At 35.7% G+C, this 27,581-nt stretch overlaps 2 protein-coding genes across 2 annotated transcripts; one reads left to right on the top strand and one right to left on the bottom strand.

Moving 5' to 3' along the window:
- Positions 1-4,653: 4,653 nt before the first annotated feature.
- LOC149951542 (uncharacterized) lies at positions 4,654-6,538 on the top strand. The gene is made up of 2 exons (XM_090170062.1): positions 4,654-5,169; positions 5,249-6,538. Exons 1-2 carry the CDS (start codon positions 4,915-4,917, stop codon positions 6,326-6,328), a joined length of 1,335 nt encoding a protein of 444 aa, XP_090026188.1. The 5' UTR covers positions 4,654-4,914; the 3' UTR covers positions 6,329-6,538.
- LOC149951543 (uncharacterized) lies at positions 6,470-8,477 on the bottom strand. The gene is made up of 6 exons (XM_090170061.1): positions 8,134-8,477; positions 7,918-8,058; positions 7,746-7,845; positions 7,635-7,684; positions 7,308-7,576; positions 6,470-7,245 (listed from the first exon to the last, which is right to left on the bottom strand). The coding sequence occupies exons 1-6, from the start codon at positions 8,228-8,230 to the stop codon at positions 6,553-6,555; spliced, it is 1,350 nt and encodes a 449-aa protein (XP_090026187.1). The 5' UTR covers positions 8,231-8,477; the 3' UTR covers positions 6,470-6,552.
- Positions 8,478-27,581: the final 19,104 nt, after the last annotated feature.

Below are 27,581 nucleotides of genomic sequence, written 5' to 3' on the forward strand. Positions count from 1 at the left end.
CCTGCCGCCTGCTCTGTGTTGCGGTGAAACCTCTTTTTAGTCTAGCGCCTTCTTTCCAAAAAGGGGAGACTGTATGTTATCGATTGTTTTCGTTGTCGTAGCTTCGTTTTGGGGTTTTGACTTGTCACATTTTTGTATTATTTGAAGAGGTATTTTTCATTATTACTCTCGAGTGAAATTGGACGTTATGTGACGTTCTCGAGTTAAATTGGACGTTATGTGACGTTCTCGAGTTAAATTTGACGTTATGTGACGTTCTCGAGTTAAATTTGACGTTATGTGACGTTCTCGAGTTAAATTTGACGTTATGTGACGTTATCGAGTTAAATTTGACGTTATGTGACGTTATCGAGTTAAATTTGACGTTATGTGACGTTCTCGAGTTAAATTTGACGTTATGTGACGTTCTCGAGTTAAATTTGACGTTATGTGACGTTCTCGAGTTAAATTTGACGTTATGTGACGTTCTCGAGTTAAATTGGACGTTATGTGACGTTCTCGAGTTAAATTGGACGTTATGTGACGTTCTCGAGTTAAATTGGACGTTATGTGACGTTCTCGAGTTAAATTGGACGTTATGTGACGTTCTCGAGTTAAATTGGACGTTATGTGACGTTCTCGAGTTAAATTGGACGTTATGTGACGTTCTCGAGTTAAATTGGACGTTATGTGACGTTCTCGAGTTAAATTGGACGTTATGTGACGTTCTCGAGTTAAATTTGACGTTATGTGACGTTCTCGAGTTAAATTTGACGTTATGTGACGTTCTCGAGTTAAATTTGACGTTATGTGACGTTCTCGAGTTAAATTTGACGTTATGTGACGTTCTCGAGTTAAATTTGACGTTATGTGACGTTCTCGAGTTAAATTTGACGTTATGTGACGTTCTCGAGGGAAATTGGACGTTATGTGACGCTCTCGAGTGGAATTAACCCTTATATGACGCTCTCGAGTGGAATTAACCCTTATATGACGCTCTCGAGTGGAATTAACCCTTATATGACGTTCTCGAGTGGAATCTGACGTTATATGACGCTCTCGAGTGGAATCTGACGTTATATGACGCTCTCGAGTGGAATCTGACGTTATATGACGCTCTCGAGTGGAATCTGACGTTATATGACGCTCTCGAGTGGAATCTGACGTTATATGACGCTCTCGAGTGGAATCTGACGTTATATGACGCTCTCGAGTGGAATCTGACGTTATATGACGCTCTCGAGTGCTGTGTTTTTCTAAAATATGAAGGTATTTCTGAACCACCTGGTGATTAGCCCACTGAAATTCTTCAAGATATAAGCGTGTCATTAAGAATTATCTCCCTTGCCAACTCATTAAAGACATTATGGTATTCTATATACGAGTGAAAAATAAGTTAGTTTTAGTCACGAGTTAAAAATAACTTCATTTAAGTGTTTACCCATGAAGGCTGGCCAAAAATAATCAACGTGCAACATAATTATAAGACAACATAGTGGAATCGTTTGCCTCTGTACCTGTCTATCTTGTTTGTAGTGCGAAAGCGAGAATTTCGTGGAATGCGGTGAAGTTTAGAAGAGCTGCTATCCCACATGGAAACAATGTTACTTCCTTTCTACGACACACCGTGTTGCGTCATGAACGCATCGATTTCCCTACATAGATCGTTTTCACTTTATCTCCGATTCAGTTACCAGATAAATTGTTTTCATTTACAAATACTTAAAATTGACTTATAGTCGATCTCCAAACCAAGGGGTAACGAAATATTGCCGATAACATTTTGAGTTCAGGTTTTTCAATTTGTACCGCGTACGTTATGGTACATATAAATTTTAATCCGTAAAAACGTATCATATTTTATTCTTAAAGGGGGACATTTATAAATAATTTCAGGGCTTATCTGCATTTTGAAACACGACCCCTTATTTTAAAGTTCCATTATTTTCCATATTAATAAAATCGATTATATGATTTAAATCGAATGTTTTTAATGTATTTTTATTTCAAATTTTATTCGTTTTATTCCTTTTTTAATTAAATTAATAATAATTTAAATTCTGGTTTCAATTTGAATTAATATTTACTATATAAGCTATTTTGTACATTGCGTTATCAGAGGTATTTTAAATAAAATTATTTGATTAAAATCGCTGTTTAAAATTAATTGGTTTTAGGCTTCACTCAAAATAGTTTCCCATTTTAAGAGCGAAACGTCATTTATAGAGTAACCCTTTCTTAATTTCGTTGAATAGCCGACCTCTTCCTGTTCTAAGACGGTTTAAAGTCTTTGCTCGCCGAGTGGCGGCCTGTATCGCCCACGTAGCGTATCTTCCAGACCTAGATCCTTAAACATGGCTTAAATAAAATACTTGTCTTTTACCGCGTCCAACATCCCCTCACGATACACTGTACGGAGTTATGCGTCGTGTCATATCCGCTTCTTAAAGCAACGCCGCCAAAGATAACCAATTGGATACTTTGGACTGGCTGATTTTAAATCATAGTTTAAATTAGGTGATTTATTTTTGAAAAATCATTGATTTAAATCACAAAATGTATTTCAAGGGAGGAATAAAAAATAGGCCTATTTTTCTTAATATCGGTATCGGCCAATATCGGCTTCGTTTAAGCTGATATTGGTCGATACCGGTATTAGAAAAATATTTTCAGGAAAAACATCTAAAAATAAGAAAATTCTCGATTAACTAACTAATATTTATTTGATTGGCCACGCTACGTACGCCAGACTTCAGAAGCTAGATCATAAAATTGTAAACAAATAAAAACAACGATATTTGATTTGTGATAATCATAGAAAATATTTATCACGTAAAATGAAAAGAAACATATTCGGATATGCTCTTGCAAACTTCTTTTAATGAAGAGTAGAATAAAATGGTATGACAGTGTATTGAACCGACTTTTACAATGATTTTGTTATATACACTTCTGTTATAATAGATAACTTTGTTAATATTGGCCGATATTATCGGCCACGAATAGCCGATATATCGGCTGTACCAAAATCGCTGCATTCCTAATACAAAATGGCATGAAATAGGTCCTCAAAAATTAAAATACATAGAAAATCTGAGCCAACGAAAATATTCACTAATAATTAAATTTAATTAGATTTCATTTAATTAATGATCAGCTAACTGATAAAACTAAAATATTATATATTATTATGTATTATATTATATTATATTAATTGTATAAAAATCTCATTAGCAAGGCTAGTACCCAAGGCGTGGTACCAAGTCATCTAGCGCCTTAAAAAGCCTTTAAACAGGTGGCCGGAGTCTATAAATTCAATAAAATAAAAAAATCAGATTTAAATAAATAAAATCGATCAATTTTTTTTTTAAACAAAACAAAAAAGTTCCACCCTTTTTAATAGCGGTTACCACACTTCCTATATATAATAATATAGTTATGTTCTTCTCAAGCAGGCCAACAATCCAACAATTCTTTTAATTTTAAGTCCATACGGTATTGCTTTAAAGAAATGTCCTGTAAAATTCTATAAGTTTGAGTTACTGTTTCTGAAATAATTCTTAATCCTCATAATTCGTGAATGGAAACTATCGTAACGCCCTCTATTGATTGCCAATTACCGCCAACATATTGCAAGGTGCCGCCTCCGCGCCACCTTGGCTCGCAAAAATCGTATCTGTATTAAAAATTTTAATTTATATTTTTTTGAACTTTTTTTCTCTGAATTTGCACTATAAAATCATAGTCCAGAGTTGCCTGGAAAACCTGGAATTCCTGGAAAAGTCGGGCAATTTCAATATGGGTATAAAAATTAGGGAAAAGTCGGGGAATTTTAAACATTCATCTAAAAGTCAGGGAAATGTCAGGGAATTTATTTTCAGTTACAAATAGTAAACTCTTACAAAAATGTAGGTTAAAAAATACAAAATAGTGGCACAAAATACAGGGAAAGTCAGTGGAGATGGTCAGGGAAAACATGGAAAAGTCAGGAAATTTGAATATAGGTATAAAAATCAGGGAATTTTAAAATTTAATCAAAAAGTCGGGGAAATGTCAAGGAATTTAATTTTGGTTGCAAATAGTAAACTTTTACTAAAATATAGGTTAAAACTACAAAATAAAAATTAGTGGAGATGGTCAGGGAAAACCGGGAAATGTCAGTGAATTTTATGGTGAAAAACTGTGGCAATCCTGTAGTCATATATTATCGTATGTAATCAATTTGTGTGTCGTGTATAATCCTATGAATGGACCAAATAATCCTATTATTCCTCTTAGAAATTTAAATTTTGGGCTGGGCTCACGGACTTCGTATTTGTAATATTACGACGAGCGCATAATAAAAGTATCAAACGTCGGTGAATAAATAAAAATAATAATAATAATAATAATCAGCTAGGCTAATACCCAAGGCACCACCCTAGGCTGTTTATTAACGTAACATCAAAATAAATGTAAATAAACACCGGTATAGACCTATTAGTTTTTAGCTCTTATCACTGGCGTGATAACACAGTATTTAGGGATTTTTGGCCATTGCGGCAACTTCGAAGTTAATATCTCAATTGGCAACCCACGGCATTTCATTGGAGCTTTCGCAACTTGTTAAGTCTTTTTACTTGACCGTAGTTGATCCATGGACTAATTATAGTACTTCGTACAGGGACGCCCCATTCCCAAGCTATTCCTTTAGAAAGCTCTGAAAGGCGCATGTTAAATGCAAACCCCTTTTTTTACCCGCCCGCCAAAAATTTACTAGGGTCAAAACGTCACAAAACGGAAGATGTTGTCGCCATCTACGCCAATTTATTTCGTGAGAGTTGCAGTCTTGCAGACGGTTTTTAAATTTTATTTTCAAAACGGTTCGTTATTTTGCACGGTGTACTTGTACTTTTTCTATTTCAAATTAAGTTAGTTCTTATTATTTTCAATACAATGAAAAAACTCTGTGTTTACAAATCTTGCAAAAGTGATTCAAGATACAGTAATAAGGAATTTATGAAGGATGTGTTTTGGATACCATTTCCCAAACCTAAGAGAAGTCATCAAAAATGCCAAAAATGGATTAATTGGTTGAACAGGGAAGATTACCCCATTAGCAGAGTAAATACAAATACGTATTTATGTTCAAAGCATTTCGTAGGAGGAAAAGGCCCTACTCCGGAATTTCCTGACCCTGTGCATAGTCATGTAAGTTATATATTATAGAAAGTGATAGTTACATTTTAAGCATAGGATATTTATGTTATAGCAACTCATTTTCCTTTAGGAATTGGTCTCTGTATTAAAGCCGCGGCATGAAGATCAGCCAGTAGCTCAATCTAGGGACTGTGAACGTGAAATTAATGTTGTCAATACAACTACACCAATAGTAGAAGTTAATAATTCGATAGTGACCCTAATTGAACCAGTTATTAATATGGATATAGATTCTACAGCCCCAGTACCTTGTAATAATGTATTAACGGAAAAAGACAACATCATACAACCACCAGTTTCCTCAGTCGATCTATTTTCCATTATTAAAGCGTATTCTCCTCCACTGGAATGGGGAATTACGGAAGTTAAAAATGGACTGATAATATGCAAATTCAAAGATGGAACGGACAAAGTTATCTATTGTATCAAGCTAGATCATGATTGTATACCGAAATATGAAGTTCAAGGAAAGCCATTGGATCATCCAGATATTTTTTCACAATTTCCCAAGAAAATGAGGTCTCTTCAAGATTTGGAGGATGTTTTTACTCTTTTCAACTCGTATAAACTTTGCCCAGGGAATAATGCTAGAGAATTTTTTGAGATTTTTGAAAATAGGCCGCAAAATAAGGGTTTTATCAGCTTAATATCTGGTGGAATCCATAGTGACAAATGTGAACTTATTTTAAATATCGGAAATAAATCAAGGTGTTTTGCTTGTGCTAAACAAAGACTAAGCTTGCAAGTGACAATTAGTCGCAAGAAGAAAAAACTGGACACAAGTATCACAAGATTTTCCAACTTGAATAAAACTGAACTTGCCAAGAAGTTACGAGAAAGTAAAAACAAAGAATATGAACTAAAGACCAAAATAAAAAGACTTCAAACTAAAATGTCTAAACAAATTAATAAACTTGGAGAGGAAGTTCCTGGACAAGATCACAATTATCTTCTTGAAATTTTAGAAGAAAGTGTAAAAAAGGGCTACGACAAGACTAATAGTGACTTTTCCAGACTTTTTCTTAAAACCCAACTGAAAATGCTACAAACCAAACATAAAAATGGGAGGAGGTGGCACCCGCTTGTTTTACAGTGGTGCATGTTTATGTACGCAAAATCACCAAGATCCGTTGGAGCAGCTATTCAGTAAGCAACGGCAAGCTTGCAAATCTGGGTCAAAGCCAACCCTGTATCAATACGGAAGGACCAGTCAAAGACTGCAAGTAATGGAAGATGGAAAAATGATGGTTCACCTAAAAGTTTCTGGTGGAAACACTGAAACTACTAACTCTTAAAAATGTAAAAGAAATCTTTATTAAAATAGGAACTGAACTCTATTGCATTTTTCGTTTATCACTAAGCTTACAGAACCTATCACAAATCTACATCAATTTGGTACTTGGAACTTATTCTCGCTTTGACGTCATTTTCAATTTTCTTTTTCGTATTTTCTTTTGTGTTGGCTTTGGTAACAAATCTTTTTTTTCTTTGATTTAGTTTTATATCATTTCTTAATTTATTGGTGTGTCCATTTCCTGCCGTATTGGTAATGGTATCTATGATACAATTTAACACTATTACACCTGCTTCCTTGTTTACTTTCGCTTTTTCACAGATGTTATCCCATTGGGCATTAATATTTATATTTTCCCTAATAGCTCTCACTGCCAATATCTTTTTATCCTTAACATAATTTGAGTTAAAATATTCTAATATGTGAAAATTTAACAACTTAAAAAAATTAAACGCTTCTTCAGTGGGATAAATTAAACCATTACGAGTTTGTTTGTCAACCCAATCTCTAACCCCTTTTGGAACTTTCTCACTATTTAACTCCCTTAAAACAGCTCCTATTTTATGACTAGCTTCTGTGTTTTTGGGTTTCAGTAGCTTATGTAATACGAATCCAGTGATATAATATAAACTTTGATAGTCCTCGTTGACCTGATTGTTGACTATGTTTTCGCTGGTAGATTCAATTTCACCAACCACCTCCCTCAATGAATTAAATAATGGCCATAAAATGTATTTAATGCCAATCTCTTTCTCCTTTTCACTTAAATCAGTCTGCAATCATAATGAACAAATTAAACCTTAGAAATAAAGTTATGGTTAAGTAGTTGCCTTACATCACAATTTTGCTCTTCTGACAAAACATTACTCAATCGTGAAAGGAAAATGCTTTTGTGTTTCTCATAAACACAATCCTCTCGGGTTTGAGTAAAAACAGGTTCATATAAAATTTTCACTTTATCAAAGATTAAGTCCCCTTCTTTTATGCCAGCTACCCATTTCAATATTTCCTCTGTACGCTTTTCTGTATTTAGAACCAAAAATGATTGGACAGATTCTTGTGCTTTTTGCCATGCACCATTAAAGTTAACATCAAACTGCGTATCTAGAAATTATAACATTTAATTTAAAGTTGGTGTTTAAATTTTAATGTTACAGTATACCTTTTAAAAGTTGCTGTTTTAACAATTTCTTTTTTCTTGATTTTTTTGCGCTATTTAAAAATTATATAAAAGTTAATAACTTAATATAAGAACGATATAAAACAGATGTACCATGCACTTGCAGTTCCACTTCGAGAGTTCTGCTTTATTTCCTCCGAAACTGGGTTAATTACTGATGTTTTAGATGGAGAATGAATTTGAAGATCAGAATCTAAAATTATTATTCAAAGTTGGGTGACATAAAAATTTGTAACTTAATATGACTTTATGAAATAGAATTTACCATTTGAGATATCATCAAAAACTCTAAATGGTGCAGCTTTTTGCGATTTTGATATATTTGAATGATCACTTTTCCTTTCTAATAGCTCAAAATCATTAATTTCATTTGCCAAATTTGGCCATTCTTTAAGTTCATCATCATCTATAAAAATAAAATATAACCCAAACAACATTAAAAATAACACAAGGCTGGTATTAAGCCTTAGTAAACACTTACCAGAAGACAATTCATCATATATTTCCCCTAGTTTTTTCACTTTTTTTTTAGTAGGGGACTTAAATAATGTCTTATCCGTCAAAGAAGATAAATTCATATTTTAAAATTTACAAAAAAACATACAAATAACCAAAATTAACCAAAGAATGTGTACAAATTACAAAAGCATGGGCTAGTACCGGCAGACGACAGATCACAATTTTTTTATCCCTAATGCAACCCCCCCCTCTCCTCTTTTGACCCTAGACTTCCGCAGCTTTCAAAACCCGCCGCCAGAGCGCACATTTAACAATCGCCCAGCGTAGATTTTGGGAATGGGGCGTCCCTGTACGAAGTACTATAATTAGTCCATGGTTGATCGGAACCCCTCAGTTTCCTTAAGCGCGTTATCAGCTCTCTCAATATGGCGAGTTTTGGGACCACCAACGCGGAGTGATATGCTCTTTCTAAAAGTACCTTAATCCTACTTAATTATCTTATGTCATCTTTTCATTTAAAACACGCCACTTCCTTATTGCCTGACTACACTCTTTCGCAGTGTTGCCATAGTACCTGGAATTCCTTAAAACAGGGGAAAATCGTAGTTTTAGAAATTAGTATAAAAGTCAGGGAATTTAATTGAAAACCGTTCCCATAAAATAAGTCGATAAGAAATAGGATATCTTTACTAAAATATTGTTGAGGTTAACGGTAATAGTTAGTGTAGGCTCGCGTGGCATGAAGGGCTTGCCACCACCCTCCTACGCGTTGTAACCCGGCCACCTGAATTAAAGGCTTTCAAAGTCGCTGGATGACTTAGGCCTAAGGTGGTGCCTTGGGTATTAGCATATCTGATTATTATTATTATTATTATTATTATTATTATTATTAGTTTATGAACTTGTTGCGTTGGCCGGCCGCTACGGGGCACTATTTGAACTGTAAAGGCTAATTAAACGTATTACGTGATCAGTGCCTTGAAATAATGGTTTAAATTGAGGCACTGACTTCATTTGAATTAACGTAACTCCACTCGTGGCTCTCACGAACCGACTCACTTATGGAACGTCATCCTAGATTCATGCTGACACTATAAAAAAGACGGAACTTTCTCCACAAAAGCTACGAGGATGGTACCAGGGGTTAATGCTATGATCAAATATTCTTAGTAACTTCAAAACATTCTTGACAGGGTTCATACAAACATGGAAATCCGTGAAAACTTGAAATATCAGTGAAATTTATTTAAAGCAAAAAAGTCCGGGAAATATCAGGGAAAGTGAAAATTTTCCTGAGAAATCAGGAAAAATAATTATGAGAGCTCCAAATTATGTGCAATTTCTTTTAGTATTTTTGAAATTATTACTTAGTATTGAATTCATACGTTCAATCTTGACTTTATCATATTAGAAAGTGTAACAGTAATGCTTTTAACATTTTAGAGACCCCTATTGTTTTAAAAAGTACACCTGAAAAATATTCAAAACTACTCTGGAAAACCTGGAAATCTCTCGGGAAAATGGTTTTTGAAATATTGTATGAACCATGTATACAGTCTTAGCATCTCACGATAATTTGCAAACCTCTTAAATTGATTGCAATTTAAAGTCATTTCTTAAAGTAGGGTACACGATGACGAAATAATGGAAATCTGTTGGCTATTCGGCTCAGTTGACGCGCTTCTGTCCAAACACAGATTTCCTCGTCGTTTGTTCTTCTTTACCGAAATAAATATTATTCTGCCAAATTGTTTAATGAGAGGTTGGTGTAACATTACAAATTCAAACGACTCGGATCCTGAGATTCGGACGCCAGGGAAATCACCGGGTTTGGCTTCAGGCAGAATACGGTCGAATACAGACTAAGAAAACCCTTTATTTCATTCAACGACAGGGCTACAACAGAATCGGGAAAAGTCAATAATTTCGAAATGGGACTTCAATTCAGGGAATTTCAAAATGGGTCTAAAATTCAGGGAAGAGTCAGGGAATTTCAAAATGGGTCTAAAATTCAGGGAAGAGTCAGGGAATTTCAAAATGGGTCTAAAATTCAGGGAAGAGTCAGGGAATTTCAAAATGGGTCTAAAATTCAGGGAAGAGTCAGGGAATTTCAAAATGGGACTAAAATTCAGGGAAGAGTCAGGGAATTTCAAAATGGGACTAAAATCAGGGAAAAGTCGGGGAATTTCAAAATTTGTATAAAATTCAGGGATAAGTCGGGGAATTTCAAAATTTGTCTAAAATTCAGGGATAAGTCTGGGAATAGGAAAGGATTTTTTTGGTTGGAAGTGGCAAACGTTTTCTAAAATAGAAGTAAAAAAATGCCAATTTTGGTTTGAAAAAATTAAGGGAAATTTGAAATTGATCCAGTGGAAACCTGGAAAAGTTAGGGAGTATGAACCTTAAAATTCTGTGGCAACCTTGAATAAAAATATCCTCTTATGAAAGACGAGTTAACCGGTTAAGCCAACGGTACAAGGGGGACTTTGAGTGTAGACGTAGCTTTGTTAAACGCAGACTGTTTGTCAGGGTTGTTGATCCTTTTTCGGTGATATCGAAAAAATCTTAAATTTTTAGAAATCTAATTTTGTTTTTTTTTTACATTTTGCCTCTTTTTGTGAAAACTTATTTATAATTTTCGTGCGTTGGTAAACTACAATTTAAATTAATCTGAGTAAAATTTAATTAGTATTTGTAATTACTTTACTTTATTTTGCAACCACCATTTTTGTAATTTTTTTTAGAAATATTAGGAGGAAAATTGTTGATTTAAATCAATGATTTTAGAAATTGTTTTTTAAATCAAATTGATTTAACTAGTGTTGTAAAAAGTGTTCATTCCATGATTAGTCTAATATATTGTTTTCAAATTTAAATTCAGCGGCATTTTCGCCTAAATTTTTCGAATCTAAAAATTAAAGGCTAGTTCAAACTAATTAACAATGTAACACTATTAATGTTTTTTAGTATGTTTACTGTTATTAGACATTTTATATCGATAAAAAGTTAAAAACATTAAAAACCTTTAAAAAGAAAATTAACAACACTAATTTAAACGGATATTTTAAAGTCTGGTATTTCAGGTAATTTCCCAATAGATTATTTATCGTAATTGGAAAACGGTTCTATGTAAATCAAAATAAGGCATTCCACTTTGAGATAATTATTGGTCAATTAAATTTTCGACGTGGTCTAATCGTTAACTAAAGGATTATTCGATTGGTTCGCTAGATTATTAGGTAATAGCGGACGTAATGAGCGTCGAAACTGGAGTCCTAAAATATTTGAGCGTCGAAGCTTCTAAGTACTTGATAGTGGACGAATTTTGGCTTAATCTCCCCTGTTAACTTAAAAGCGAGTTGGGATGATCAATTTTGGCAAATGACATTTGCAACGGTCAAACCATCCCGCCGCCGCCGCTAATATCACTTGTTTAATGTTTTGAAATAAATTTCCAACAATCGGTGTTTCTAAAAGCGTAGCGCCGCGTCTGTTTTGGTGATTTTGATACAAATATTTTGATTCCCTTTTTCGTGTACTTCATTCTAAAATTATCTCTTTGTTGGATCGTTAAGGTATACAGAATGTTGTAAATCTTTCGATTCTAGTGGCCGTTCGACCAAGAATTCTGGCATACGGTTCATTTATAAATTTTCAAGTTGGGTCCTAAAAAATTTAGGCTACATAAAAATATAAAAAAATCATGTTGTTTAATTTTTTGTTATTTTATATAATTCTAATTAATATAATTTTTAAAACGTTTTGACAAATTTTAAAATTAATTTTAAGTTTCTATTCACGACCCTTTGCGTAACTAGTCTTAGCATATTTTTTCTAAATTATTTGAAATGAAAATAATTTATTATCTCACGACAACATTCGTATTTTTCGTTGAACTTAGTTTTCACATTGGGATCTTTTCGTTGAGCGTATTTTCGATAAATCTTTAGACTACAAAGAGTCGAAATGTGTTGAATCATAAAAGGCTTTTCAAAGTTCGTACATGACCTGGAAAACTTGGAAAAGTCAGGGAATTTGAAAACGGTTTTAAAAAATCTGGGAGAAGTCGGGGAATTTGAAAATGGTATTAAAAAATCTGGGAGAAGTCGGGGAATTTGAAAATGGTATTAAAAAATCTGGGAGAAGTCGGGGAATTTGAAAATGGTATTAAAAAATCTGGGAGAAGTCGGGGAATTTGAAAATGGTATTAAAAAATCAAGGAGAAGTCGGGGAATTTGAAAATGGTATTAAAAAATCTGGGAGAAGTCGGGGAATTTGAAAATGGTATTAAAAAATCTGGGAGAAGTCGGGGAATTTGAAAATGGTATTAAAAAATCTGGGAGAAGTCGGGGAATTTGAAAATGGTATTAAAAAATCTGGGAGAAGTCGGGGAATTTGAAAATGGTATTAAAAAATCAAGGAGAAGTCGGGGAATTTGAAAATGGTTATAAAAATCAAGGAAAAGTCGGGGAATTTGAAAATGGTTATAAAAATCAAGGAAAAGTCGGGGAATTTGAAAATGGTTATAAAAATCAAGGAAAAGTCGGGGAATTTGAAAATGGTTATAAAAATCAAGGAAAAGTCAGGGAATTAGAAAGTGGTTATAAAAAAATCAGGGAATTTTAAAATGGCCCCAATAATTCAGGCAAATGGGTTTTTGAAAGATGTATTAAAAATGCATTAAATATTTTGCAATATTTTATCTCAAACCTTTCATTTATGGTACAAAAATGGTCAAGGAAATTCAATCCGAAAATTTTGTCCGAACCCTGCTGTTTTTTTGATTAACCGTGAAATGAACAAATCAGAACACTGTATACCGAAAAAGCACATCAAAGTTTTAATTACATATAATTTGATGTTAATGACTTTTTATAATGAACCTGGTGGTCTAAAAATAGATGGTTTTAAACTCTAAGGCTAAAGACTTATTATAACGGAAATTTCAAATCGAGCCAACCTTTGCCATTTCGTAGTAATATTTTATCAATATATGGGCGGAGTATTGCTTGTGTTATTCGAATAATAAAAACCGGTTTTTATTATTAGTTTTTTTTTGCAAACTTACTTGAGCGAAATTAAAATTGAACGAAATTTAAATTACTGTATCAGGGTTCGTACGGAATCCGGGTAACCTGGATGAGTCGGGGATCAACAAATTGGGTGGAAAGTCAGATTTAAATATTATCGTAAAAGTCGGGTATTTTTATTAGTCAACAATTTTTGCATCGCAGAGAATATTCCCAATATAGTTGGCGAAAAATGAATCTTATCTTTCGCGTTCGTGGCTGGCACCTAGGAGCAACAAACACAAGGAGAACGCATCTAGCCTTTAAACACGCTAAGGCAGTGTTGTGTACAAATTTCATTGGAGGAACCTTTAGGCTGAACGTTTTACGGAACGGGGAAGTCAATTTCCGAATTTTCCCCTTCCGACGGCAGCAGGCGCTAAACCGTCTAACGGTTCTAACCAATGAAAACTGTACGCGAGAAAATGCGCGACTTTTGACGGGTAGCGATCTCCTTGTGTGGAGTGCTGTGTTTGTTGCTCCTAGATGGCACCTTTTTTCGAGAGATATAAATAAATAAATATAAATAAATTTGTGCAATTTAAAGAAAATATTTCATTTTGCTCTTTTACCTATGAAAACATTAAAATTACCAGGAATATAACCCAAATTGGTTAGGGATGTTGCCAAAACCTGGTCATGGATAACCAGGATAGGTCAGGGATTCGAAATCACAAATTTCCGTAGTTTACCCCAAACAAAAATCAGGAAAAATTAATAAGATTCTAGACTTCAAAGCTTAAGACCAAATAAAAATCATCAGACCCGCCGTTTACCCACTTCCTGCCGCAACTCGGAACAAATTAACTCGATAGTTACCATGGTAACCAACTAATAATAACCAGCTAGGATAATACCCAAGGCACCACCTTAGGCCTAAGTCATCAAGCGACTTTTAATGCCTTTAAATCACCTGGCCGGGTTATATTGCGTAGGAGGGTGGTGGCAAGCCCTTCAAGCCAAGCGAGCCTACACTAACTATTACCGTTAACCTCGACAAGTTTTTATGGGAGGAGAAACCGAACAACTCGGGGGAAAACTCCTTAAACCAGTGTGGAGATAACTTGCCAACTCAACGCTGTAGGAGTTGTTCCGAGTTTTCACCCAGTGCCACAAGTTGGGATCGAACCCGGCTAATCTCGCTGCGAGGCGAAAGTGTTAACCACTCCGCCACCCAACTATTTCCGTTAATCTCAATAAGTTTTCATGGAAATGAGAAACCGAAGAACTCGAGAGAAAACCCGCGTAACCAGTGGGCAGAGAACCCGGCGAAAGTGCTAACCACTATGCCGCGACCCTACCCGCAATTTAAGTCCGCCGATGCAATCGCGAGGAGATCGTCTAATTCTAAATATACGGCGCCATAAAAGCGATTTTTCATATCGTTTCGTCGACAGCCATTTATTATTGAGTGATCGCGTAAGTGTGTTCGTTCGTCGCGTTCATGTTTCGAAGACTCGACAGTTAATTATCTCTCGGTGTCCAAATTTACTCGACAACCGTTTTGCCATTGTTCGATAATAATGGGCTTGTCTAAACCATAGCTGAAATCAATGTTAGCCGAGGAATGGCGAGCTGTCAAATATCGGGCTGGCCTCCTAAATCGGGACGCCCAAAGTCTCTATATGAAGGGGGCGATTTGATTTATTTGATATTGGTCTGATGCGAAATGGCAGGCGGACGGTGCTCTGATTGAGTGTTATGTAAACTACCGCCTTTTAATTTTTTTTATTTGTTTTACTTTTGCCTAGAAATAGAAAGTAATTTTTAATAATAATAACAAAAGCGTATAATATTTTCCGAAAGATAAGTCAAGTTATTTTTTAAACAAATCTTTGATTGAAGTCGCCTATTATACTTCTGTCATAAGTAACGTAAAAACAATAAATATGACAATTAGGAAAATTTATCGACCCAAATAATTTTTAGGGATGTGCCTATTTTGCTAATATCGGTATTGGCCAATATCGGCTTAAGCCGATATTGGCCAATACCGATATTAGAAAAATATTTTCAGGAAAAACTTCTCGATTAAGTAACTAATGATAATATTTTAGTGTTTTAAGTTGGAATATTTTCCGTATTTTTCTGAAAATAATAAAAAAAAGTTTTCATTCCATAATTGGATTAATATTGTTTGCAAATTTAAAGGAAAAGTCCAGGTTGGGTAAAACTTGGGTCTATTTGAAAGATCATGTTTAAATAAACTCAAAAATATCAGTCGTAAAATTGTATCTTTTTTTAATGACGAGAAATTAATTTTTAAACGAGCGAAATTTACCGTCAAGCGAGCTGCCATTTTGCGTTTCGGGGTGACGTTTTAGGACTTTAATCACGCGCTGTTCGCGCTATAACAGGCTTTAACTAGCTCCGCGTGCGGTCTGCGGAGGGAAGGCGAAAGAAAATGGCAGCTCGCTTGGCGGTAAATTTCGCTCGTTTAAAAATTAATTTCTCGTCATTAAAAAAAGATACAATTTTGCGACTGATATTTTTGAGTATATTTAAACATGATCTTTCAAATAGAGCCAAGTTTTACCCAACCTGGACTTTTCCTTTAAGTAAAGGGGCATTTTTGCCTCATTTTTTCGAATCTAAAAGTGAAACCAAGAATGTATTTATTTATACCTAGCGAGAATGTCTATGTCGAGACGGTTTTTAGCCTTTCTCTCAATCCACCCGTTGGTCCCCCCAGTACGCTCCTCCGCTTAAAATAAAACGAATAGTCCCGGTATTTCATTGGCTGCTTAAAATTTACGTCACCTAACGCGATGGAAATCAAACGCCGGTGACGTTATGTCCCCCCCCCCCTCTAGACGACTAGCTTTAAACTGATTAACAATGTAATAATATTAATGTTTTGTAGTATGTTTACTGTTATTAGACATTTTATATCGATAAAAAGTTAAAAATATTAAAAACCCTTAAAAATAAGTGTTCCATTTTTTTATTTTTCCGGAAAATGAACAACACTATAATGTTATATTTGATTGACAGCGCCACGTACGCCAGACTTCTTAAAATAGATCATACTTTTTTTAGACGATGTTTGATTTGTGATGGAAAATATGTATCAAGTAAAATGAAAAGAAGCATATTCGGATATGTTCTTGCAAACTTCTTTAATAAAATGGTATGACAGTGTACTGAACTGTCTTTTACAATGATTTTGTCATATACACTACTCTTATGATAGAACTTTTTTGATATCGGCTGAACCCATATCGGTGCATCCCTACTAGTTATTCCGAGCTATTGCCCAATCAGAGCCCTTGGTGTCTTAATATGCCCAAAGAAGGCTCACAGCCGTACTTCAATTTCTATACTTTACTTTATTTTTAGTTTTTGTACTAAATTTCCTATATTCGTTTCTATACTATATTAACTATATTATTAGCATTTAGCATATTGATTAAAATCCAAGAAGGAAGTTCTAAACCTTTCACCAACATAATTTTATTTAAGTCTCTAAAGTAAATTGGTAATTTTGATTCTATTTTCTCGGTGGTTTCTTAATATTTTATCTGTTTATGTGTGAGTTTTTAAATATTTTATTAGCTGGGTTTTTAATATTAAAAACCCACCCATAAACAGATTTTTACGAATAAAACCACCCATTAACAGAATATTTATTATAATTAACAGATTATATATTAGAAACAACAATTAACAGAATATTTATTATAATTAACAGATTATATATTAGAAACAACAATTAACAGAATATTTATTATAATTAACAGATTATATATTAGAAACAACAATTAACAGAAACTTTTTTCTGTTAATGGGTAGTTTTTTCCCCTTTTCTTGGTTTATGGGATATTTCTTTGATTTCGCATTAACTATTTAACATAATTTATAGCTTTGCAACATTATTCAGCAGCTGTATATTGAATATTCTAAATAGTTTCGCCAAGATCCACCGTTCCAAAAATACGACTAAATTCGGCGAATCGGTCTTATTTTGCAAGTCCAATCCGTATCAGGCGTCCTTTCAAAATGGGATATGTCGATGGCGTATTTTACATACCTTCAGAGTTGGAGCTCTTTCAATATTCGGACGTTCTACGCAAAACCTTATTTCCTTTTGATACGTATTTATTCTTATTTTGTCATATTTCCCGTTCTCCCAGAATTTGTCAAATTGGCTCCCACGTGGAAAAAGGAGCTGGTGATGGGAAACCCCAAAAAATGGATCCGCATTACTTTTCTCTTTTTACACCTTCAGGTTCGGACATTATTTTCTTTGCGATCAAAGAATAGCTATGCTTTTTTTTTCTATTTTTTCCGAGAGAAAAAATTCCATTTTTCTCTCCATGCTTTTGACTAGTCTTTCCGGGATTGTATTATTTTTCATACTCTTTCTTAAATTTTATTTTATTTCATTCCAATTTTTTAGGGCGGTGCTTTTCTTGTCTCGAATTTCATTTTTGGGATTAATGTTTTAAAATGTAATTGCCCGTAACGGAAGAGTTTGTCATAGGTGAATTTGGTGAAATGTTAAATTACGAAATATCTTAAGTCTATAATTAATTTTTATAAGTGATTCGTAATAATTATTGATAGCTCACAGTTGGTCGGAAGTAATTATTGATGGCTCGCAGTTGGTCGGAAATAATTATTGATGGCTCGCAGTTGGTCGGAAGTAATTATTGATGGCTCGCAGTTGGTCGGAAATAATTATTGATGGCTCGCAGTTGGTCGGAAGTAATTATTGATGGCTCGCAGTTGGTCGGAAATAATTATTGATGGCTCGCAGTTGGTCGGAAGTAATTATTGATGGCTCGCAGTTGGTCGGAAATAATTATTGATGGCTCGCAGTTGGTCGGAAGTAATTATTGATGGCTCGCAGTTGGTCGGAAATAATTATTGATGGCTCGCAGTTGGTCGGAAGTAATTATTGATGGCTCGCAGTTGGTCGGAAATAATTATTGATGGCTCGCAGTTGGTCGGAAGTAATTATTGATGGCTCGCAGTTGGTCGGAAATAATTATTGATGGCTCGCAGTTGGTCGGAAGTAATTATTGATGGCTCGCAGTTGGTCGGAAATAATTATTGATGGCTCGCAGTTGGTCGGAAGTAATTATTGATGGCTCGCAGTTGGTCGGAAATAATTATTGATGGCTCGCAGTTGGTCGGAAGTAATTATTGATGGCTCGCAGTTGGTCGGAAATAATTATTGATGGCTCGCAGTTGGTCGGAAGTAATTATTGATGGCTCGCAGTTGGTCGGAAATAATTATTGATGGCTCGCAGTTGGTCGGAAATAATTATTGATGGCTCGCAGTTGGTCGGAAGTAATTATTGATGGCTCGCAGTTGGTCGGAAATAATTATTGATGGCTCGCAGTTGGTCGGAAGTAATTATTGATGGCTCGCAGTTGGTCGGAAGTAATTATTGATGGCTCGCAGTTGGTCGGAAGTAATTATTGATGGCTCGCAGTTGGTCGGAAATAATTATTGATGGCTCGCAGTTGGTCGGAAATAATTATTGATGGCTCGCAGTTGGTCGGAAGTAATTATTGATGGCTCGCAGTTGGTCGGAAGTAATTATTGATGGCTCGCAGTTGGTCGGAAGTAATTATTGATGGCTCGCAGTTGGTCGGAAGTAATTATTGATGGCTCGCAGTTGGTCGGAAGTAATTATTTGATGGCTCGCAGTTGGTCGGAAGTAATTATTTGATGGCTCGCAGTTGGTCGGAAGTAATTATTGATGGCTCGCAGTTGGTCGGAAGTAATTATTGATGGCTCACAGCTGGTCGGAAATAATTATTGATAGCTCACAGTTGGTCGGAAATAATTATTGATGGCTCGCAGTTGGTCGGAAATAATTATTGATGGCTCGCAGTTGGTCGGAAGTAATTATTGATGGCTCGCAGCTGGTCGGAAATAATTATTGATAGCTCACAGTTGGTCGGAAGTAATTATTGATGGCTCGCAGTTGGTCGGAAATAATTATTGATGGCTCGCAGTTGGTCGGAAGTAATTATTGATGGCTCGCAGTTGGTCGGAAATAATTATTGATGGCTCGCAGTTGGTCGGAAGTAATTATTGATGGCTCGCAGTTGGTCGGAAGTAATTATTGATGGCTCGCAGTTGGTCGGAAATAATTATTGATGGCTCGCAGTTGGTCGGAAATAATTATTGATGGCTCGCAGTTGGTCGGAAGTAATTATTGGCTCGCAGTTGGTCGGAAATAATTATTGGCTCGCAGTTGGTCGGAAGTAATTATTGATGGCTCGCAGTTGGTCGGAAGTAATTATTGATGGCTCGCAGTTGGTCGGAAGTAATTATTGATGGCTCGCAGTTGGTCGGAAATAATTATTGATGGCTCGCAGTTGGTCGGAAGTAATTATTGATGGCTCACAGTTGGTCGGAAGTAATTATTGATGGCTCGCAGCTGGTCGGAAATTATTATTGATGGCTCGCAGTTGGTCGGAAGTAATTATTGATGGCTCGCAGTTGGTCGGAAGTAATTATTGATGGCTCGCAGTTGGTCGGAAGTAATTATTGATGGCTCGCAGTTGGTCGGAAGTAATTATTGATGGCTCGCAGTTGGTCAGAAATAATTATTGATGGCTCGCAGTTGGTCGGAAGTAATTATTGATGGCTCACAGTTGGTCGGAAGTAATTATTGATGGCTCACAGCTGGTCGGAAATAATTATTGATGGCTCGCAGTTTTTCGGAAGTAATTATTGATGGCTCGCAGCTGGTCGGAAATAATTATTGATAGCTCACAGTTGGTCGGAAGTAATTATTGATGGCTCGCAGTTGGTCGGAAATAATTATTGATGGCTCGCAGTTGGTCGGAAGTAATTATTGATGGCTCACAGCTGGTCGGAAATAATTATTGATGGCTCGCAGTTGGTCGGAAGTAATTATTGATAGCTATGGAGGGAGTGACGTGAAATTCACTTTTTAACCCTAAAATAAGAGCCTCTAGCGAGAAACATTCGCAACTTCAAAACCAAATTACAACCCGGGCTCACTATGACCCGGGCTCACTATGACGAGGAGGCTGAGAGCGCGTATTTGTCTAATGACCACCAAGAATGAGTGGTCGTTCTAGAAATAACTGTCAGTTAGAAAATAGAACGCGAAACGAAAGGGAACTGACGCACTTCTGCGTAATATAACAACGTCATTACACATATTCCAGTAAATATTTCGCACTTATTCCATTGTAGACTTATCATGATTTAGTGGAATCTGCGAACGACAAGTCGAGCAAATTTTGGGTGTATTTGTGGCAATGTTAAACGGTTTCCTCATTTTGGATGCTCTCACTTGTTTTTCAACGATTTTAGTAGATTTTGGTAATATTTAATTGTTGTGTGGCTTACTATAGTGTTTATCTAGGATCAACAAACACAAGGAGAACGCAGCTAGCCTTTAAACACGCTAACGCAGTGCTGTGTACAAATTTCATTCGACGAACCTTTACGCTGAACGTTTTACGGGCGGGGGGAAGACAATTTCCGAATTTTCCACTTCCGACAGCGGTAGACGCTAAAGCGTCTAATCAATGAAAACTGTACGCGAGAAAATGCGCGACTTTTGACGGGTAGCGGGTGGGGTGCTGTGTTTGTGGCTCCTAGGTTTTTATGGAGTCAAAGTTACCAAGTAATGAAACTATGCTAATGGAATGTTACATAGTTTTGGCGGGTCCTGGTGCAATTTTGGGCGTTATCACCCCCTTTTTTTTGGTTATTTTGTGACGTGGAATACAAAAAATAAATTATTCTATTTTATTTGCAATCTACTGACGAAAGCCTTTTGTGGTTGTACACCATCATTAGCTCCGATTGACAAAATCTATTTGAATTTTCAAAGCGTTTAACCAAAAATTTAAGCCACTTATCGTGGCACGCGGATTTATAGTTGTAATAGTAGCGATAATACGCTTCGAAATTGACTTCCCGAGGTTCGACATTGTCGTTTCGAATCAGCCCGTGTTTACTACTTAATAGTTTTGTTTACTTAGTAGATAATCGATAAGCCATTTATATCCTCGGTTTCCGCCGGGACGAGGTGCGGTGTTAAAGGGCTATTTACCTTGACTTATTCGGCGTTATTATTTCGGCTGTACACCTTTTATTTGGGGAATGATCCGAGAGGGAGAGAGGCCCAATAAAAGCAGCCGGGAATTCGGGAGGCGCCATTAAAAGGGAGGCTATTTCGAAGCGGGGGTAATATCAGCGAGGACTCCTTTTCTCTTTGGGTCATTAGCCTCAATAACTTTAATAAGACCAGAATATAGTTCTCTCTCTTTCCAACAAAGAAAAGTCTTTCTCTTTTGCCTTTAGGATGCGGCCGACACGAAATTCGCCCGTTGGTACAGGGTGTTGGGGATTGAAAGAGCTCGTCGAAACGTTTCTAAGTGGAGCCGGGTTCGATCCCAGCTTGCGGGACACTGGCTGAAAACTCGGACCATGGATTAAATAACCTTACTGGGATAGTTCTCTGGGATACAATATTTGCTCCAGACGTACCCTGGTGGCCAGAATTGTCAACGACCGGAAGTATCGATTTTACCGATACACGGGGGGGGGGAAATTGCAAAGGGGGTGCAATCGCGATTGATGAAATTATTATTTTTGTAGGCCAAGGCCTATCTATTGAAAACTTGTTTACAGTTTGAAAGCCTATAAACAATTTAACGAAAAATTAGGTGATATACATAAATGGCTCAAAAACAATATGAAAAAGGTCGCTTACAGTACTTATTTATTTCCCACATTTAACCAGGAAGCTCCATAGCCACGATCGAATATTTCCATTTCAAATGTAATAAAACACCGTTGGAAAAATATTAAATTCGTCAAAAGCCGCCGCGAGAGGGCGAGGTGTCAAGAAATCTTGTTTGTATCGGTAAAGGGGGTAAAGTTATTTAATCCCACTGATTTAAGGGGTTTCTCTCGAGTTCTTCGGTTTCCCCTTTCCATCAAAATTAGAAAATTGGAAATTTTATGAAACTTTTGAAGTGGGAAAATTAAATAATTTGATAATTTTGAAACAATGAAGTACATTATTAATCGGCATCGATTTCACTGTTATTCAGGGTTGGCACTTTTTTATAATATTCAAATCAATCGATTTTTTTATTTAAATCTGATTTGATTTTTAATTTATTGATTTATGTTCAATTATTGGTTCATTTCCTGTATAATTAACGGTTATTTTACTTTCATCAATTAGCTAATCTTGAATGAAATGAAATCTAAATTACATTTTATTTAATATTTTAGTTTGCTGTGATTTTCTAGGTATTTTAATCTTTTCAAACTATTTTTTGCCGTTTTTTTACTACTTTGTAATACATTTTGTGATTTAAATCAATGATTTTTTTTCAAATAATCACTTGATTTGAATTATGAAATCTTTTAATCGACCAACCTTTCTCTTATTTTTTATTATATCTCGATTATCTAGTAATTTCATCTCTTAAAGTAGATGAATTATTATCTAGTGTTGTTTTAGAATTCCTAGGCTAAATTAGAAATTTTTAGGCAAATGTTTTCCCTCGAGTTCCTCGGTTCCCCCTTTCCATATTAATATTGCAGAGGTTAACGGTAATAGTGAGTGTAGGGAGCTGTTGACTCGCGTGGCATGAAGGGCTTGCCACTACCCTTCTACGTGTTGTAACCCGGCCACGTGAATTGTTTGCATTTTTTTATTATTATAAATCATTTTAATCTATTCGTAAGATATTTCTTAATAGACAACCAATTATTTAGTTATACTTGCGGTTATTTTCATAGTTATTATCCGTATGTTCGTAAAAATATATAATTAGCACGGTATATCATTGAATCTCTAAAGCTTCGTTTTTCATAATATCCGATGTGGCAAAATTCCATGAGGATAATTATTTTGGAAAGTAGTGGGTTTTTCCGTTATATGGAATTAGGAGTTTACTAACAAGTAGCCACTGTGACAATATATTTCTATTGAAAAAATCCTTTCTTGGACACTGATTCAGTAACTTGTACTTACGTAAAATATTACTTTAAATCAATTTATTCTCTCCCCCCCCCCCCCCAAATTCCCGCCTTTTGTTACCAATTTACCGCCTATTTGTCCAATTTCGAACAATTTCCCGCATTTTTGTCCATTTTCGACCCATTCCCTGCCTTTTTGTCCAATTTCGACCAATTACCCGCCTTTGTCCAATTTCAACCGATTTCCCGCCTTTTGGTCCAATTTCCTACTGGCCTGAACATTTATAAAAAAAAAATGTATCGTTTTGGTATAACATTTACGTCTTTTAAATAAATCGATTTCTTTGGGTTTGAAAAATATTCTAAAATCAACAACACTGGCCATAATTGTAAATACACTTGTAGAATTGATATTCTTGAAATTTTATTATCACCCATAGTCCCGCGAAAGTTAGAAAATTTCAAAATAAGTTTTATCAGTCAAGGAAAAGTCAGATGATTGGTTTTTCTTAGTTTTTTTAGTTGGTATTAAAAATTTTATCGTCAAGGTTTTTGATGTTTTTCGGTTCTTATAATGCCTTAAATGGGATTCATGTTATTTTCAAACCGTTTTTATGAGAGAATTAGAGGAAGTAAAGTTGCAGTCGGAGAAAACTTTTAAAAGTCAGGAAATTTGAAAGCGGGCAAATCGTTGGCAACCAGGGCCCAAGATTCCAAATCTGCGGATTGCGCTAATGCAGGGCCCCCAGATGTGCTATAATTCCTATAAAATCTTATATTTTCCAAAATACCCTATATAACATCCTATATTTTTAGCAAAATCCCCCAAAAGTCCTATAAAATCCTATAATTTTGATATTTTGCCCATCTCAAATCCTGTCGCACAGTTAAATTTCTAAATTTAGCTATAGGATAAATTCCTATACCAAATCATTCTAGTCTATACTTTTGCTATTGTTAACAAGGTTAGCTACTAGTATATTTTTGTGATAAAATGGTTAAATAGTTTTTATTCAAAGATTTAATTCTCTAAATATAGATTTTATTTTTAAATGCATAAAGTTAGTAAATGAAATAGCATATATAGTCCTATAAAATCCTATAATTTTGTAAAAAAGTCCTTAAAATATAATCCTATTTTTCCGGTAAAAAATTGAAGATTTGAGTGGAGGCCCTGCGAATGATATTTGATCTCTTGTAGCGCAGTTTCTCGATCACCCTGTGTGCGTGATATGGGCTGAGAGCGAGGACGGCTTCTGGGCACTCAAGGTGGATCGTAAAACAATGGAATTCCCTCAAGTCTGGCTTTTCCGATAAAAGAAACTATAGTCAATACGCTCGTACTCGGGCCATATTGTAGAATGCGCTCCTATACAGCGCCTGGATCTTTCGATCCTTATATGATATAAAAAACTAAATTTCGACAGAGTACCCTCGAGTCACCAACTGAGAAAGTACCGAAATTGGGCTTCATCCAAAAACAGTTCCCCTTGTTAGAAAATACGCGAGACGGGTCGTAACGTTACTTGACCTTTATATTTAGGAATTTCACTTAATGATTATCTTCTCATTTAAAAAGTTACGTTTATAAAGTCGCTTGAAATACCTGGATGTCAAACTCGTGAAGCTTACCACCCGGGCCTCTAAGCTCGGCTTTTGTAATTGCCCTTTACTTACCCTTACATTACGGACAAACGCTCTGGTAGAGCTGTTGGCCGGTTTTTACGACTTAGGCTTAGCGCCATAATTTAAATCTGAACAGTGTTGCCACACGTCATTGAAAAGTCGGGGAATTTAAAAATGGGTGTAAAAAGTCCGGGAATTTTATATTTGTATAAATTCAGGGAAAAGTCGGGGAATTCTGAATTCAACTTTTTCTTGACACTCTTCGAAGGTAATTTTACTCTAGATTTATGACAAATTCTATGATTATCATTTATTTCCTTGGGAGTTTGGCTAATTTTTGCAACATTTCAATAACTTTTTTACTGAGATATAAGTTCATTTAAATTTATAAATTTCAGCTAAAATTTAAAATATAAAATAAAACTTTTGGCCTTTAAAAATTCAGGGAAAAGTCTGGGTATTTTAAGAATTAGTTTGCAAAGTCAGGGAATTGGAAATTAGATCTAAAATTTAGGGGAAAGTCAGGGAATTTAATTTTTGTTGCCAATGTAATACGATTACTAAAATATATGTTAAAAATGGCAAAATTTTGGCTTAAAGTAAGTCACGGGAAATCTTTGGAAGTTATCGGGGAAAATAAGGGAATTTGAATCTAATAAAATAAGCCCATCAATAAATTTAGGCAAATGCTTTTTCCTGAGCTTAAATTTTTTCGATACTCGTGCCGTTAGACCCGTACAGTCCTGCTCGTGGAATAAACATGAAATTGAAATGTCGGCTAGTCACGTGGTGGCGTGTTTTTTGTGGGAATGGGCCCTGGTGGTAGCGTCGCGCGAGTCTCAAATCGAGTGTTGGTAAACAGGCGGCTGAAGGATGATACCTTTCGAATAGGATCAGCGGCTGACTAGAAATTCGATAAGTTAAAAGTATTCGCCGACTGCTTTTCGCCACAGCGGCCCATTTTGGACGAAGCTACTTCTTTGCGGATGTGACCACCGTCCACGTGTATTGCCATCTTAGACCAGGTTCCTAAAATGCCTAAAACAACTCAAGTGTAAACTTCCTCTACGTAAAATAGCATGGCAAAATCCCGGATTGTAAACCTTTTTTTTACCCATTTTTATCGATTTCACCCAATTTTATCAATTTTACCCAATTGGTTTGCCAAAATTTTAATTTAAATATAAATCCGTGATTTTTCCATGCTATTTTAAGTAGAGAAAGTTTACACATGAGTTATGAAAACCTATTGGGTTGCTATTTAAACTTTTCCCTTTAGGAGCTTTCCAGGTACATAAAGGTCTACTTAACCCCCGACTTTGAACAAAATCGGCAAAAAACACCTCGGGTACACTCTCCTTGTTAGTGGACTTGAACCTAAATTATATATCCCATGTAAAATATATTGCTCAAAATGACTATAATTTAAGTTATTGTCAAAATTAAAAACGAGCCAATCAACGCGAGGGGTACTTTTATGTCCCGCCTTTTGGGTGCAAATGTAGCTTAAGTATCTTGTTTTGATTTCGACGCTAGCGACATCTGTTGATAAAATACTAATACGCGTCGAGCCGACACTTTAAGTCCTCCGTGTGAAATCTTCAACGAGTCGATATCGTTACAAGTCCTTCTTGTTCTATTTTGCTATTTGTCCGTGGGTCGCTTTACTCGGGTGAGCGCGTTACATTTCGGGCCCCGAGTCCCGCCCACGTTCTCCCGCTTTGCTTTGCTGGATTGCTAAAAAAAAAGAGCGACTTATAGTTCAGTCTCGCTTCCCCGCGAAATGTCTTTTCTTGGTTGGACTGTCCGGGGCTCGTTGACACCGAATCCTGGGTTCCTCATCCATCATCCGCGTGGTCCGAATGGGAAAAATTATTTTTATTTCCTGGTGGCGATTTTCAAGCAACCGGGAGCCGCGGAGGTAATCGCCGGGAACGTATTTGCCCACCATTTTCAACGGAGCGCCTTCAATCAGTTTTACATTGGGCACGGAATGTACTCGGCTGAATGGAGAATCCGCGGTGATCCCCGGAAGAAAAACCACGCCCCTTCGCCTTTCTTCGCTTAATCTTTTCCCACTTTTGGCCGTTAAGGGGGCGAGACACTCGGGTACCTTTCTCTACCTATGGGCGGATGGTATAGTTGCGGTTGGGTATTCTTTCTTAACTCAAACACATTCTTGCCTGAAGGTTGCTGAGTGTGGGAAATGTCTTTCTTGTCAATGTCCCAGCGTACTGGACTGCGAAAGGTCTTTGCTCTCCACGCTGGTGGCCTCTATCCGGATTTTTCACAAATTGAGTTGAAGTTAGCACCGCCGAATGGAAACGTCTAGATTTAACGCGAAGGTATTGGGTGACTTAAATTGAGGGTAGTAATTGGTGTTGCAGGAATAGCAGCTTTCTAGGGATTTTGTTTTTGAAAATTCACGGATAATTTAATTTCTTGATTTTTATATAACTAAATGACTCTTTCCTGTCTAATTGATAATACTGTTTTTTATCAGTTATGCAAAGTAATGGTTAAATTAATCTTAGTTAAATTTACTAGTTGTGTTTGCCCAGGTTTAATTACACAACTTATTTCTTGCTTTTTTTTTTAACCCGGCCACCCGAATTAAAAGGCAATGAAAGCCGCTTTGGTCCCATTCGACCGAAATCCCATTCGTTCGAAAACGATTTAACATTGAGTCCCAATCGATCGAAAATACCCCAATTGTGCGGTTTACAGCCCAATTTTGCACGTTTATATTATTTTTTATAGTACATCAAATTTCGTTTTTATGAGACGTTTTTTAAATAGGTTTACTTCTTATATAAATAAGTGTTGATAGTCTTA

This window comes from Leiobunum rupestre, chromosome 3, assembly GCF_980474605.1.
Source record: "Leiobunum rupestre chromosome 3, qqLeiRupe1.1.hap1, whole genome shotgun sequence".
NCBI classification, from domain to species: Eukaryota; Metazoa; Arthropoda; class Arachnida; order Opiliones; family Sclerosomatidae; genus Leiobunum; species Leiobunum rupestre.